This window comes from Molothrus aeneus, chromosome 7, assembly GCF_037042795.1.
Source record: "Molothrus aeneus isolate 106 chromosome 7, BPBGC_Maene_1.0, whole genome shotgun sequence".
Taxonomy (NCBI): Eukaryota; Metazoa; Chordata; class Aves; order Passeriformes; family Icteridae; genus Molothrus; species Molothrus aeneus.
In genome coordinates, this window is record NC_089652.1 from 2,203,643 (window position 1) to 2,216,981 (window position 13,339).

General features: G+C 48.3%; 1 protein-coding gene across 6 annotated transcripts in view; it reads right to left on the reverse strand.

The window, feature by feature from the left end:
* Positions 1 to 13,339, reverse strand: part of HDAC4 (histone deacetylase 4) — a 182,966-nt gene that overhangs the window by 68,091 nt on the left and 101,536 nt on the right. For all 6 annotated transcript variants that reach the window (XM_066554063.1, XM_066554064.1, XM_066554062.1 and 3 more), the window contains 2 exons: positions 5,677 to 5,827; positions 2,614 to 2,734 (listed from right to left, as the gene is read on the reverse strand). In XM_066554063.1, coding sequence (XP_066410160.1) covers positions 2,614 to 2,734; positions 5,677 to 5,827 — 272 coding nt within the window. The remainder of the gene's footprint in view (positions 1 to 2,613; positions 2,735 to 5,676; positions 5,828 to 13,339) is intronic.

Below are 13,339 nucleotides of genomic sequence, written 5' to 3' on the forward strand. Positions count from 1 at the left end.
AAGTGCAATTGTATCTCTCCACCTCCTCACCATGCAAACACTCAGTTAAACTCCCTTCCATGGCTGCTAGCACATGGAGTGGCTGCTTCCCAAGCACTGCTGACAGCTTCCCAGGGACATCACAGAGAGCAGAAACTCCTGGGAGCCAGGCTGCCCAGTGGGTTCAGGATCCAGGGCAGGGACAGTCTGACAATGCAGTTCCCAAGAACCTCTTCTGCTGCTGCCTATCACAAAACCCCAGAGTGGTTTGGGATGGAACAGAGGTTAAAGATCACAGTGTTCACCCCTTTCCACCTTCCCAGGTTGCTCCAAGCCCTGTCCAACCTGGCCTTGAGCATTTCCAGGACTGGGACATCATCCTAGAGGTCTCTTGCAGCTCTAATACCTCTGTGATTCCATGCCAGCAGAACATTTTTCCTGTCCCAGCCACTGATGTCAGATCATCATGGTGCTCAATACCCTTAAGAGACTTTTTGTTTTTTTTCCTAAGCAATGCTTTCCATTAAAAAAACAAAAACCAAAAGGAATTCACAAACCTTAATAAGACCAAGGGAAATGCTTAAAAGCAGGCTTGTTGCTTCGAGAGGCTCTCCCAGCATCTGTTAGCACTTAATGGCCTGGCCTGCTCACAGTGGGAGCATGGAGTGGATCTCCTGTGAGCCCTGCTCGTGTGTGCTCAACCCAGCCACCACCCAACTGCATCACAGCACAGCTATGTGGGGACAGGAGTGCCTCCAGAGCTCAGCTGGTAACCTATGAGATGCCATATAAATAAATACTAATATGGCAGGAATTTAAAGGTTGGTTCTCCTTTTGAAAAAAATTTTTTTTTTTTTTTAATAGAATGGAAAGGAAAAAAATCCTCAACTTCTGCCTGAACGAGTGAAGGATGCATTTAAAAAATGCTGTGCTGCTGCCATCTGCCCTCCTTGAGGGCTCAGCAGGACAATTCAGCACTGAGAAAGAGCTGTGAAGCCCCAAGGCTTTGTCCATCTTGGGTTAGAATCCAGAATAACAATCCTCACCCCACCACAGAACAGATGGAAAATGAGGGGATGGTATGACCTGAAATCTTTGTGCAGTGGTTTGTGTTGTCTCTGCCTATTGGCATCCCTGGAGCTTCACAGGGAAGGGCTGTTAGGATGCCTCAGTGCCACAACAAACCCAAACCCCACTTTGGTGCTCAGAAAGTTCTCAGCACCAGCGGAGGCAACATCCTGAAACACCAAACATGACGTGGCTAAAAACCTGCAGCAGCCCTGGCCTTGCATCACAGAGAATGCCAGGATGGTTTGGAAGGGAAGGGATTTAAAGCTCATCTCATTCCTCCCCCTGCCATGGGCAGGGACACCCTCCACTATCCCAGGCTGCTCCAAGCCCCAGTGTCCAGCCTGGCCTGAGACACTTCCAAGGATCCAGAGGCAGCCACAGCTGCTCTGGGCACCCTGAAATTCTAACTGACTTTGCACCACTCCTGCATTAACTGTTATTTTAACCATCCCTTTAAGAAATGGAGGCTCAGAGTCTTCAACCACCTTTAATGAAATCCCCAAGTCTCAGATTAGATTTTCAGAGATGTATTAAAGCTGCTCAATCTCACTTTGCCTCCAATAACATCTGAATTCTTCTGCCAACTCCACATCAGCATTTCTGTCCTGGCTCAGACCTGGGATAGCTTTCAAATTTCATTGCAGCTCAGTTTCTGGAATTTGGAAACATCTTCTGGCTATGACCTCATCCTCCCTCTACACACGTTCATTTCTTAAGACTTAAAACACTGTCAGTACTTCAGCTTGAACATTCATTTCATGGCAAAATGAAATTACTTTTATAAGTCAAAATTTCATTAATTTTGAGGTCACTAAAGCAAACATCCAAAGCACTTTGGCTTTTTATTTAACAAAGACAGTGACAAAATCATAGCAGTGGAAACTTCCAAGTCACATCAAATTTCTAACTGTCTTTAGTACAATGAAAAAGTTGATTTCTGAAATTGAAACTGGAGACCCGCAGTTGAAAACAGAGATGTTGGGGCAGTTGTAATTAGAAGTACAGACTGGATCCACTGGATGTTTCCAGTAAGAGCCAAGTAAACAAAACTTCCAAGTCTGAGAGCTTAAGAATAGCAGTAAGTGTTAAAAGTTTTAGAATGCAAGGCTTAAGTATCCTGAGCTGCAGGAATTCACTGAATCATAGAATATCCTGAGTTGGAAGGGACCCACAAAGATCATCAGATTCCAGCTGCTGAACATAAAAAACTATATCTCATTTGACTAAAGTTCAAGTTTTATAACAGCAGGTGGGATCAAATCCTGGGTGAAAAGCTGGAGGACTTATAAAAGCTGATGTCTGACTGTAGGACTTGTGAGTTTGAATAATTGTGGTTTACAGATGACACAAAGACCTTTCTCTACACACAGAGCACCGTGACACCATCACAGCAGACACGAAAACCACTCACACTGGAACCCTCTGGAAAAGGAATTTTGGGAATGCACAGGGATCCTGCCACTGCTCTGGCTCATCCCACAAGCACATCAGGTGTATTCCCTCAGGGAACTGGGGACAAAGGTGGCACTGGCTGAGCCCTGCAGAGAGCCCAGCACCACTTACCCGTACCAGAAGCGAGGGTCGCTGGATATGCAGTGGTTGAGATTCCGGTGGGCCAGAGCCTTCTTCTTGTTCAACACGAATTCCTGCAACTTCATCTTCACTTCTGTGCTTGCCACTGCACCTGCAATTACAAAACAAACATTTAAAAAAGGTTGTTAAATCAATTCGCGTACTTGAAGGCATTTTAAATTTCTAAAATAGATCCCAAATCAAATCTTTCATTTCCAGTCCAAAAAACAAAAAAAGAACTTTGCTTTCAAAGAGAGAAGAACAAAGCACCTCCAGTAAGGAGCTCTCCCTTTTTATCCCTTTAGCTTGGCATAGATTCACAAGTTATGTTTGAAAACACAGATGAAATTGGGTTTATTTCACCAGAAGAGGATATTACACTTGCAGAGAAGCACACTCAGAATAAAGCACTTGTCTGGGGTATCCCAGCTCTCTTTGAACCAAGGTTATTTAAGAAAAGGGGTCTTGTGCACCCTCAAGTTGTTAAATGTCACATCTAAAAGCAGAAGGGGAATGATCCCAGTGGCTCATGTGTAGGTTTTGTCTTGAAAATCCTGTAAACAGGGACCTCTTTGTTCCCAATCTCTGTGCACACCATGACCAACGTAACATTTAGCTTCATTTACAAGCGTGTGGATCTCTGGTTCAGATAGAAAACCTACCATTTACAAAAAAAAACACCTTAAAAACAGGGAGTCAGTCATTCTGCAGAGCTAAAATGTCAACTGTGTAATCCCTAATCATGATTTCCTGCACAATGGAGAGCAGGCTGTTCCCCTGCCATGATGGATCCCAGTGATCATCGGGTTGACAGCCCAGACTCCCAGGCAGAGCTCCTGACGGAGCAATGCATTCCAAGTTTGGCAAGGGGACACGTGGAAAATGATGGTTCATCCCCACTGTGGCGTAAGGCAGGAGCTCCAACGGAAAATATCTGGGCTGGGAGGAAAGGGAAAGGCCAGGGAAGCTGCTGGCTCTGCTAGGAACAAGAACTAAAAGATCATCCTGCCATGTTCTCGTGTCCTGTGCCCTGGTCAATGAGGTGATGTTTGACATGCTGGGAGAACAATTCCTGGGCTTTCTCCAAGAGCAGGGAGCTGCAGCATTCCCACAAGGCTCTGTCTGGAGCTGTAAAATGGTTCAAACACCAAAGCGAGAAAATTCCTTTTTTTTTGGAGCGCTGCATTTCTCACCAGCTCCACAAAACCAGTTTGGTGGAAAGTTCAAGCGAAGAGCTGGAGATAAATTCCTGAGTAGCAGAAGGGGTGACAAATCCATGCTTGAAAGCCTTCTCCCTCCAAAATGTGTCATCCTTGATCCATTAGCATCCTTAGAACACTCAAACCTGGCTGTGTTCTGTCAGGTTGCCATAAACCTGCTACTTAGAAGACTTAAGTTCAATATTTTCAGAGTTTAAGGTTTACCTCCTTTACTGGAAGCTGAAAGATATCATAGAACCTCAGGGAGATTTGGAGTGGGAGGAACCCTAAGGACATCTAATTTCAACTCTTCCACTATCCCAGGCTGCTCCCAGCCCCAGTGTCCAGCCTGGCCTCGGACACTTCCAGGGATCCAGGGGCAGCCACAGCTGATCTGGGCACCCTGGGCCAGGGCCTGCCCACCCTGCCAGGGAACAATTCCTAATTCCCAATATCCCATCCATCCTCACAGGGAACAATTCCTAATTCCCAATATCCCATCCAGCCCTGCCCTCTGGCAGTGGCAGCCATTCCCTGTGTTCTGTCCCTCCATGCCTTGTCCCCAGTCCCTCTCCAGCTCTCCTGGAGCCCCTTTAGGCCCTGCCAGGGGCTCTGAGGTGTCCCTGGAGCCTTCTCCTCTCCAGGTGAGCACCCCCAGCTCTCCCAGCCTGGCTCCAGAACAGAGGTGTTAAAAGGAAGCAGAACAAACTCCACCTCTCTCACACTCTCTTCATATTTCAGATCAGGACAATTTTAGCTTCTCTTTGCCAAATTTTGTGATGTGAGAAAAATAACTTAAGTATCCTTAAGCACTGAGGTGCGATAATGATTCTACACCACAGAACTTCTTAAATAAAAAGTAACTTAAAAATAAAACTGTAGTCATGGGAACAGGATCTTCAACTTAACATCCCCAAATTCTGGGTTTTTTCCTCTACACCTCTGTGTTTCACCCAAAAGATGCTTTGCTTCCATTTTCCAGAGATTCAGGCGTTTTAATTTCTTTCCAGATTACTTTAATGAGAATGGCCAGGTATTGGTTCCAAGGAGAGGCCCAGCAAAACATGGATCCAATAGCAATAGCTGATGGGAGCAGCAGGGGGAAGTGGAAATGCTTAGGGATTCTGAACCTCTGGTCTTTCTAGCACTTAAAAAGGTCTCCCAGACCCCAGTTTTATCTTACTGAAAAAGTTCCTGGAGCTTTATCTTATTCCCAGTTCCCAGCCAGCATCCCATCTTCCTTCCACCACTTCTCCCATCTGAAACCAGACCTGAGGAGTTGATGGCACAACTTGGTATTTTGGTATTTGGAGGTACTTTTCCCCCATTCACTTGCAGAAAAAGCCCAAACAAGCAGCCCAGAGTATCTCTGATAAGGGACATTGTGAGGCCACAATGATCTCCTCAAGTGCATAATGACACAGAGTGGGGAAGGCACCCACAAGCTGTAACCTCCTGAAAAACATCCCCTCATGAATGGAAATGCTTCAAAAAGGGGAGAGCTGTGAACTCGACTATGTCTTAAAAAGAGTGAAATTCAGAGCAGCAGAAAGAGAAAAGGAGTGCAGCGTGCATCTGGTGTATTTTATGGGCTTAATATTCTGCCTCCATTAGGAATGCTGCCAAAAATACTTCAAAAAATGTTAAATCAAGGGAAGAGAGGATACGCTTCCTTTTGAAAAATGCTAAAATGGCATTTAGTGAGACAAAAATGAAGATGATAAAGCAGAGAAACGCATTTCTCTCTTCCCCTCAATTCCCTGTGCCCTCAAGGAGGTTCCTCCAGCTTTCTGAGACTCCTTCATGCCCCCATCTGCCTGTCACCACCCGAAGCAGTGGTGCTCTGGCCACTTACTCTCTTTCCCTTTCTCTTTGTTTTTCAGCTGCTGCAGTTTCTGCTCTCGGTGCTGCTTCTCCAGCTCCTGCTCCTGCCGGTGCTGCTCCAACTTCCTCTGGTGCTCCAAGAGCTCCTGCTGGTGCTTCATGGCCAGCATCTCCTGCTGCTGCTGCGGAGAAGGGAACAGGGAAAAGGAGCAGATTAACACCATGGGCCTTCCCAGAGGCAAAGCAGAGCCTGCAGGCAGGTGACAGTAACAGTGCTTCATTCAGGGCATGAAGGACAAGCACGGGCCTCCTTTCATCTCCATCACCTGATTTTAAATAAAACCCCACTAGGGCACCCCTCAATATTATTTGTTGCACAGAGAAATTGTAGAAGTTGTGGCTGCCCCATCCTTGGAAGTGTTCCAGGCAAGGCTGGATGGGGCTTGGAGCAACCTGGGTAAGTGGAAGGTGTCCCTGCCCATGGCAGAGGGTGGAACGAGATGGAATTTAATGTTCCATCTAACTCAAACCACACAGAGATTCCATGATTAATTATAAAAATAATTGCTCCAATAGATAAAAGAAATCATTATCCCAACAATTTCTCCAGGAAGGATTTTCCCTGGCCCTCTCAACTCACCCATATTCATGGGAATAATCAGGAGACATGATGTCTAATTAAGGCAATTATTTGCAAAGCTTGCATCAGATGGGACATGCAAAGCTGGAAGCACCAAATGCTCCTGCCCCAGTGCAAATCCCCCCTGGGCTCCCCAAGTCCCAGCAGCTGGGAGGTGTCAGTGTCCCCACCAACCTCTGGGGAAATTTGGGGTGCATCCCCCAGCCCAGAGATCCCTGTCTGGATACAGAGGGGATTCTCCCAGCACAGAGATTCCCATTTGGGTGCAGAGGGGGGGATTCTCCCAGCCCAGAGCTCCCTGTTTGTGTGCAGAGGGGATTCTCCTAGCCCAGAGATTCCCATTTGGGTGCAGAGGGGGGGATTCTCCCAGCCCAGAGCTCCCTGTTTGTGTGCAGAGGGGATTCTCCTAGCCCAGAGATTCCCATTTGGGTGCAGAGGGGGGGATTCTCCCAGCCCAGAGCTCCCTGTTTGGGTGCAGAGGGGATTCTCCCAGCCCAGAGCTCCCTGTCTGGGTGCAGAGGGGATTCTCCCAGCCCAGAGCTCCCTGTCTGGGTACAGAGGGGATTCTCCCAGCCCAGAGATTCCCATTTGGGTGCAGAGGGGGGGATTCTCCCAGGGCAGAGCTCCCTGTTTGGGTGCAGAGGGGATTCTCCCAGCCCAGAGCTCCCTGTCTGGGTACAGAGGGGATTCTCCCAGCCCAGAGATTCCCATTTGGGTGCAGAGGGGGGGATTCTCCCAGGGCAGAGCTCCCTGTCTGGGTGCAGAGGGGGGGGATTCTCCCAACCCAGAAATTCCCATTTGGGTGCAGAGGGGGGGATTCTCCCAGCCCAGAGCTCCCTGTTTGGGTGCAGAGGGGATTCTCCCAGCCCAGAGCTCCCTGTTTAGGTGCAGAGGGGATTCTCCCAGCCCAGAGCTCCCTGTTTAGGTGCAGAGGGGATTCTCCCAGCCCAGAGCTCCCTGTCTGGATACAGAGGGGATTCTCCCAGGGCAGAGATTCCCATTTGGGTGCAGGGGGGGGGATTCTCCCAGGGCAGAGCTCCCTGTTTGGGTGAGGGAGGATTCCCATGGGACTGAGGGCAGCAGTTTCATGCGCTGTGTGAGGGCACACCCCGTGTCCTGCGAGGCTGTGGAAAAGCAGGTGTACAAACAGCACATCCCAGCTGTGGGAGAGGAACGAAGGGATCTCTGTGGGGTAAAAACCGCTTTTTCTTCAAAAGCAGAGCCCAAAGGATGATTTCCCATCTTGCAGTTGGATCTGCACCCTGCTCAGCGAGGCGCAGGCCGCTCCTGGGCCTCCCCCACAGGCCTGGAATGGCGGGGCCCAGCGGAGCCTCCGGAGCCTCCGGAGCAGGGCGCCCACCCCGCACTCTTTACGTTGGCAGCTCATAAACCAAGGGATTGATCGGAGCTGGCAGGCTCCAGCCCCAGAGGCCCGGCCTCTCCAGGGCTGTGCTTAATGGGGGCCTGTGCTCGGATACCACCCACGGCTCCCGCAAGGCCCCGAGGCACACAGGGAGCAGGAGCACGGAATTGTGGAATGCTTTGGGTTGGAAGGGACCCTAAAAATCATCAGCCCGTTCCAAGCCCCTGCTGTGGGCAGGGTCCAAGCCGTGGCTGTTGAGACAGGGAATCTGCTCTCTCCAAGAACATCTCAATCCATCCTTCTCCAAACCCTGCCCGCTCCTGCGTACATGAGACTGCCACTCCAAGGTTTTTTCTTCTCCTTAAGCACATTTTCCTTTTAATCCCTTTAGCTGAGATTCTTTGGGTGTCCTGTGCAGGGCCAGGAGTTGGACTTGATGATCCTCGTGAACCCCTTCCAGCTGTGGATATTCCAGGCTCCTCTGATTAATTTGTGGCATTGCACCTTTGCACCCCCCAATGGATGCACAATAAATACAAATAAAATCACACTATTCTATATAAAGATGGAAAAAAAAAAAACAACAATCTAAGAGGTATTTACAATCTGCCTGGCTATCTGCTGGAAACTCCCCATGGAGGAATCCCTGCTGCTGCCTGTTCCAAACAGGCAGGCTGTTGTAAAACACCAGCAATCCAGTTATTTTGCAGTGACTGCACCTATGCTTCCCCTCCTAATTCTATTGAATTATATGTAAACAACCAAAAATCCACACTGAAAAAAAAAAAAAAAAATAGAAAAGGAGGAAAAAAAATAGAGGAAACCAGCTATTTTTGTTTTCTAATTAAGCAGCAGCTTCTACTAACACGTCTCCATTTGGGGAAAGAGTCTCTTTCCCGACTTCCAACAAGTCCACCACATGGTGGGCTTTGAGAACCTCGCCATGGAAAGTATGCAAATGAACAATATTTAATGCACAATATGGTAAAACAGGTTTTGTTATTTTTATGGAATCAGGAGCCTTTTCTCTCCATCTGCAGTCTCCTAGGCTCTGCAGGCTCTGCTTCCTGCGATGGTTTACATACATTAGGCTGCTTTAGAAGGAGCTGTGCTTTCATTGACATCTGGAGTGAAATGGGAATAAAAAGCCCAATTTGTCGCTGGATGGTTTAGGGAAGTTTCATTAGGGATGTATTGTCTCTGCTCATTTTGACCCCAGTTTCCACAAAGCCTATTCTTTATATAGTTTTTCAAATGGCTTCAAAGTTGAAAAAAAAAATTAAAAAATAAAATAATAAAGCCACATCTCTGATTGTACCCATGAAGAATGAAAAGAAATCACTGTTGGTGTCTGCTGTAGCCTGTGAAAACAAAAGAAGAAAACCGATCCGGGTGTCTTCTCAGGGTTATTTCTCCACACTTACCAGGAATGTTATGGGAAGACAAAAATTTAGGCTGGAGATCAGGGAAAGGTTCTACCCGCAGAGGATGCTGGGCACTGCCCAGGCTCCCCAGGGAATGGGCACAGGCCCAGGCTGAGAGAGCTGCAGGAGCATTTGGACAATGCTCTCAGGGATGCACAGGGTGGGATTGTTGGGGTGTCAGGAAAAACATCAGTTACTGGTTCATTTAAAGCAACAGAGGCAAATTTGAACAGGCACTGCCCACTCAGACCCTGTGTGTTCACCACACGCAGCTGGGGCAGGGGGTTTATTCCCCAACTGTATTTCCCAAACACTGAAATTTCATTACAAAGTGATTCACAGAGGGAAATCCCTGGATCTGAGACTAACTCAGCCCTGAGTCTGAGGAGCACTGTGTGACAGACACACATACGCTGCATTAGGGAGCTCAGAACATCCAAATTAGGTGCTCTTGCCAAAATCAATATTTGTAAATATTCATAACTATGGGGATTCCTGCATATATTTAATGTCACTGCTCCCACTATTTCTGAAAGCTGCACAAATGTTCAACTGTACCTGCAGTTAGTGTTGCTGGTGCTCCTTTAGCATAAATTAATATTAATAAAGGTAACAGGGAAGATGCAGAGCATTTCCAGGTATTTATCAACCGTCAACCTACCATGAGGACTCAGCTATCCAGAGGATTTTGCCATCACACTACTCAATTGTCCTCAGAGCTCTAGCTTGTCTGCCTGGGAGGGGGACTGACACCTTATCAGCATGGAAACTGTCACAGAGAAACCTCTTTTTAAGGGAAATGCAGCTAAAATGGTTCTCTTTAGTCTTTGCAGTGCCCTCCCAGGAAGCGTGGAGTGCTGACACCAAGATCCCATTTCCCAGAGAGAACCAGGATGGATTTCATGGAGACACATTGCATTAGGACTTCCACAACCACTCCTCCAGATGCCAAACAAGAAGCCAAGCAAAGAGATCCTTCCTGCCCCCCCAGCTCAGACTGGCTCCTGGGTGTTTATAAGAGACATTTTGAATAGCAGCAATTAGTGAAAGGGAGAGCAAAATAATTGTGGAGATAAGCACAAGCCTGGGTGAACAGAAGTTGGAACACTTCTGGCTGACAGATACTCCCTGGCATGCAAAGTTGCTGTGTCCAGCTCCCAACTGCATCTCAATCAACACCCAAGTTCAGCCCCAGCACGGGGGGAGATCAGGGAAAAGCCCTTCTGCCACCTGTTCTGGCCAAATTCTACAGTTTTGGGGGTTTAAATCAGGTATTCAAAATGATCTTTGGGCTCAGGCTCTGTAAAAATAAAGTCAAATTGTAGGTGAGGATGAAGAAAAACTCTCCAAGAAAGCACACATCAAATCATCCCCTGAAAAACCCTTGGCTATGGGTGGAAGCAAAGCACAGGTGCTGGGATTTCTGGGAGCTGGATTTCTGGGAGCTGGATTTCTGGGAGCACTGCTCTGTTGTGCTGTTTCACAGTGATCCCAACGCTGGCTGGACTCTGTGCCTCATGTTGCCCCATCCTGTTTACTGAAGTCTCGGGCTGTGGCTCCAGTTTCAGGATCTGCTCTCTTGGCTCCGTGGCGGCGTGTTTGGGATATCTCCTGGAGCACTGGGCAGAATAATCAGCTGTGCTGGAGACACGGAGGGGGAAACATCATGACTTCCAGCAGCAGCCAAGACACAAAGATCTGGGAGAAGGAGCACCTCTCATCTCTTTTCTGGGATACGCATCCCACGTGCCCCCTTCCCGCCACCGGGCAGCTGAGAGCCAGCTAAACCCATGCCAGAAATTCCCATGGGCAGGGAATTTTCTGCAGGGAAATGATACGTCCCAGCCAGCAGCTCCCTGGGCAGGAGAGTGATCTCAGTCAGACACATCCTACTGAGAACGTCTGGTGCTCAGGTTTATGAGGCTAAAATTTTTTTTACCGACTCCAGGACCGGGAATGACGGCGAGGTTCCCTTCACGCCAGCTCTGGGTGACAAGATCCCATGTTTTTACCTTGGCTGCTTTACATATGGATATGGAATTTTGTACCCTAGTCTCCCTCCCATGCCATTACCTCTCCCAAAAGGCTGGAAGCCCTCTGAGCCCTGAATACCTGCAAAAGTTCAGCACTGGGAAAGGTTCAGCACTTTTGCGTGAGCCTCTTGCTGCCTGACTCCCACTCCAGCCTAACTTTTCCCTTCCTCCAGAAGCAGAATATCCAACAGCCTTCCCAGAAAACAGCAAGCTCCATTTGTAGTATCCAGCACATTTAGCTCCTCCTCCAATTTTCCCCTTTAAAGGTGAGGAAAACTCCTTTGAGTTTGCCTCTGGTGGGCTGTACATGGTTATTGCTGAAGGGGGGGGGGAATCAGGAGCAGGGAGTGCCCATTCCAGCATGGATGGCAATAAGTAAATCAGAACATTTGACTTAAACCAATCCCTGTAAACCAAAAAACCACATAAAGTCCTGTAAAGGAGGAGCCCTAGATGTTTGATGCTAAGTAAGAGATGAGACCTCGGTCCTTGAAGGAGCAGGTACATCCTCTGTGAACTGTTTTGGGGTGTTTTGGGTATTACAGGAATTCCACATTTCTGGACATGAATGGATCAGCAGTGGTGTACATTAACAGGCCAATATTCCTGGCATAACAACAGCATCCAGTGGCGTATTTTTTTATTCCTGCCCTGATTCTCTGTGTTCTCTTTGATTACTTCCAATTATTTGATAAGTTCAAAATTAAGATAAAATTGGAATTGAACATTCGGGTGTGGGAACTGCCAAAATATCTCTTCTGCCACCATTTACTCTGAAACTCTAAACTGACAAAAAAAATAGTCACAGTGCCCCACACGTATTTTACTCCAGAAAAATCCAGAGTTCCCATTGTGTTCCTTCCAGCCAACCAACCATGGCCCATCTCAGAAGAAACCAAAAGGAAACATTTCTTCTACCAATTTCCAGTAGCTCTGTAAGGCCCAAAGCAGACAAATTTCCCCGGATGAGCATTCTAGCTTCACTCCCGACACCACCAGCAGTGCTTGGATGGCAGTAAGATGCCTGAATTATCCCAGCCTGATGCAGGACTCCTTCCACCAAGAGATGGGGTAGAAGCTGCTCCATGGATGTGTTGACAGAACCAACCCCTCCGTGTGCAGGTTTGTCCTCACCGCTCTCGCGAAAGATCCTGACTTTGAGGCTGACAAAAAGTCACCACCCACCCCCTTCAAAGGGAGCAAATGCTCTGATCTTCCAAAAGTTTTCCCCAGGGTTGCTTCCATCAGAAGTTAAGTTTTGCAGGATCTAAGGTGTAAGTTTTGGAGTGGGCTCGGTGTGCCAGAAAAGCAAGGCAAGGTCACTAAGAAAGAACAGGAAGCCGTCTGGAAATAGCGCGAGCTCCAAGGCGTTCGAGTAGTAACGAGGCACAAAATGTTCAGTCTGGTCTTTTACCACTGACTGTACCCAGCTGCAGCTTCCTAAGATGAATAATTCCTGTCATCCCAGAATCCAGACAGAGGCGGACACCTGGTATCGCTGGGCTTTTCAAGTTCCTCTTGAAAGGGACGCGGGCTGTGAGGGACGGGCGTGCTGCGGAACAACGGCACAAAAACGAGCAGAGGGAGCCCCTCCACAGCATCTGCTGCAGGAAGACAGCACAGAGCAGAGAGGCCCAGGATGGGAGCTGGGATATCAGGGATGGGATGGAAATTGGCCCTTCCAGAGCCCAAGCCAAGCAGGTGCTTTGCAGGAGCCATGGTGCTGCCGGCAGCGTCCCTGAGGACATGGGGAAGGTGCCACAGGGGATCAGCAGATGACACCAACCCTAGCAGCAAAACTGAAACATGCCCAGCTTTCCCTGCTGAACAGGAATCAACATGGAATCAACATGGAGAGGCCACCAAAGAGAAGCACTGGGCACTGGCACTGGGCACTATGGTGAGAGCAGCCCCACTAAAGGACAATGTGATTGGAATGGGTTGGGTTGGGTTGGGTTGGATTGGGTTGGGTTAAGTTGGGCTGGGAGGTATCCTAAAGATTATCCAGTTCCACTCCCTGCCATGGGCAGGGACACCTTCACCACAGCCCCATCCAGCCTGACCTTGAGCAGCTCCAGGGGTATCCTGCAGGCAAACCTGCCATTCCATGGGCAGTGGCTCCACATGAAAGCAAGGAGCAGTTTCTCCCCTCAGCATCAGCATGGCAACTATCAAGTCTAGACATCTTTGGGAAAGAATTACATTTCTTTACAACACAGCAAAATCTGTCTGGA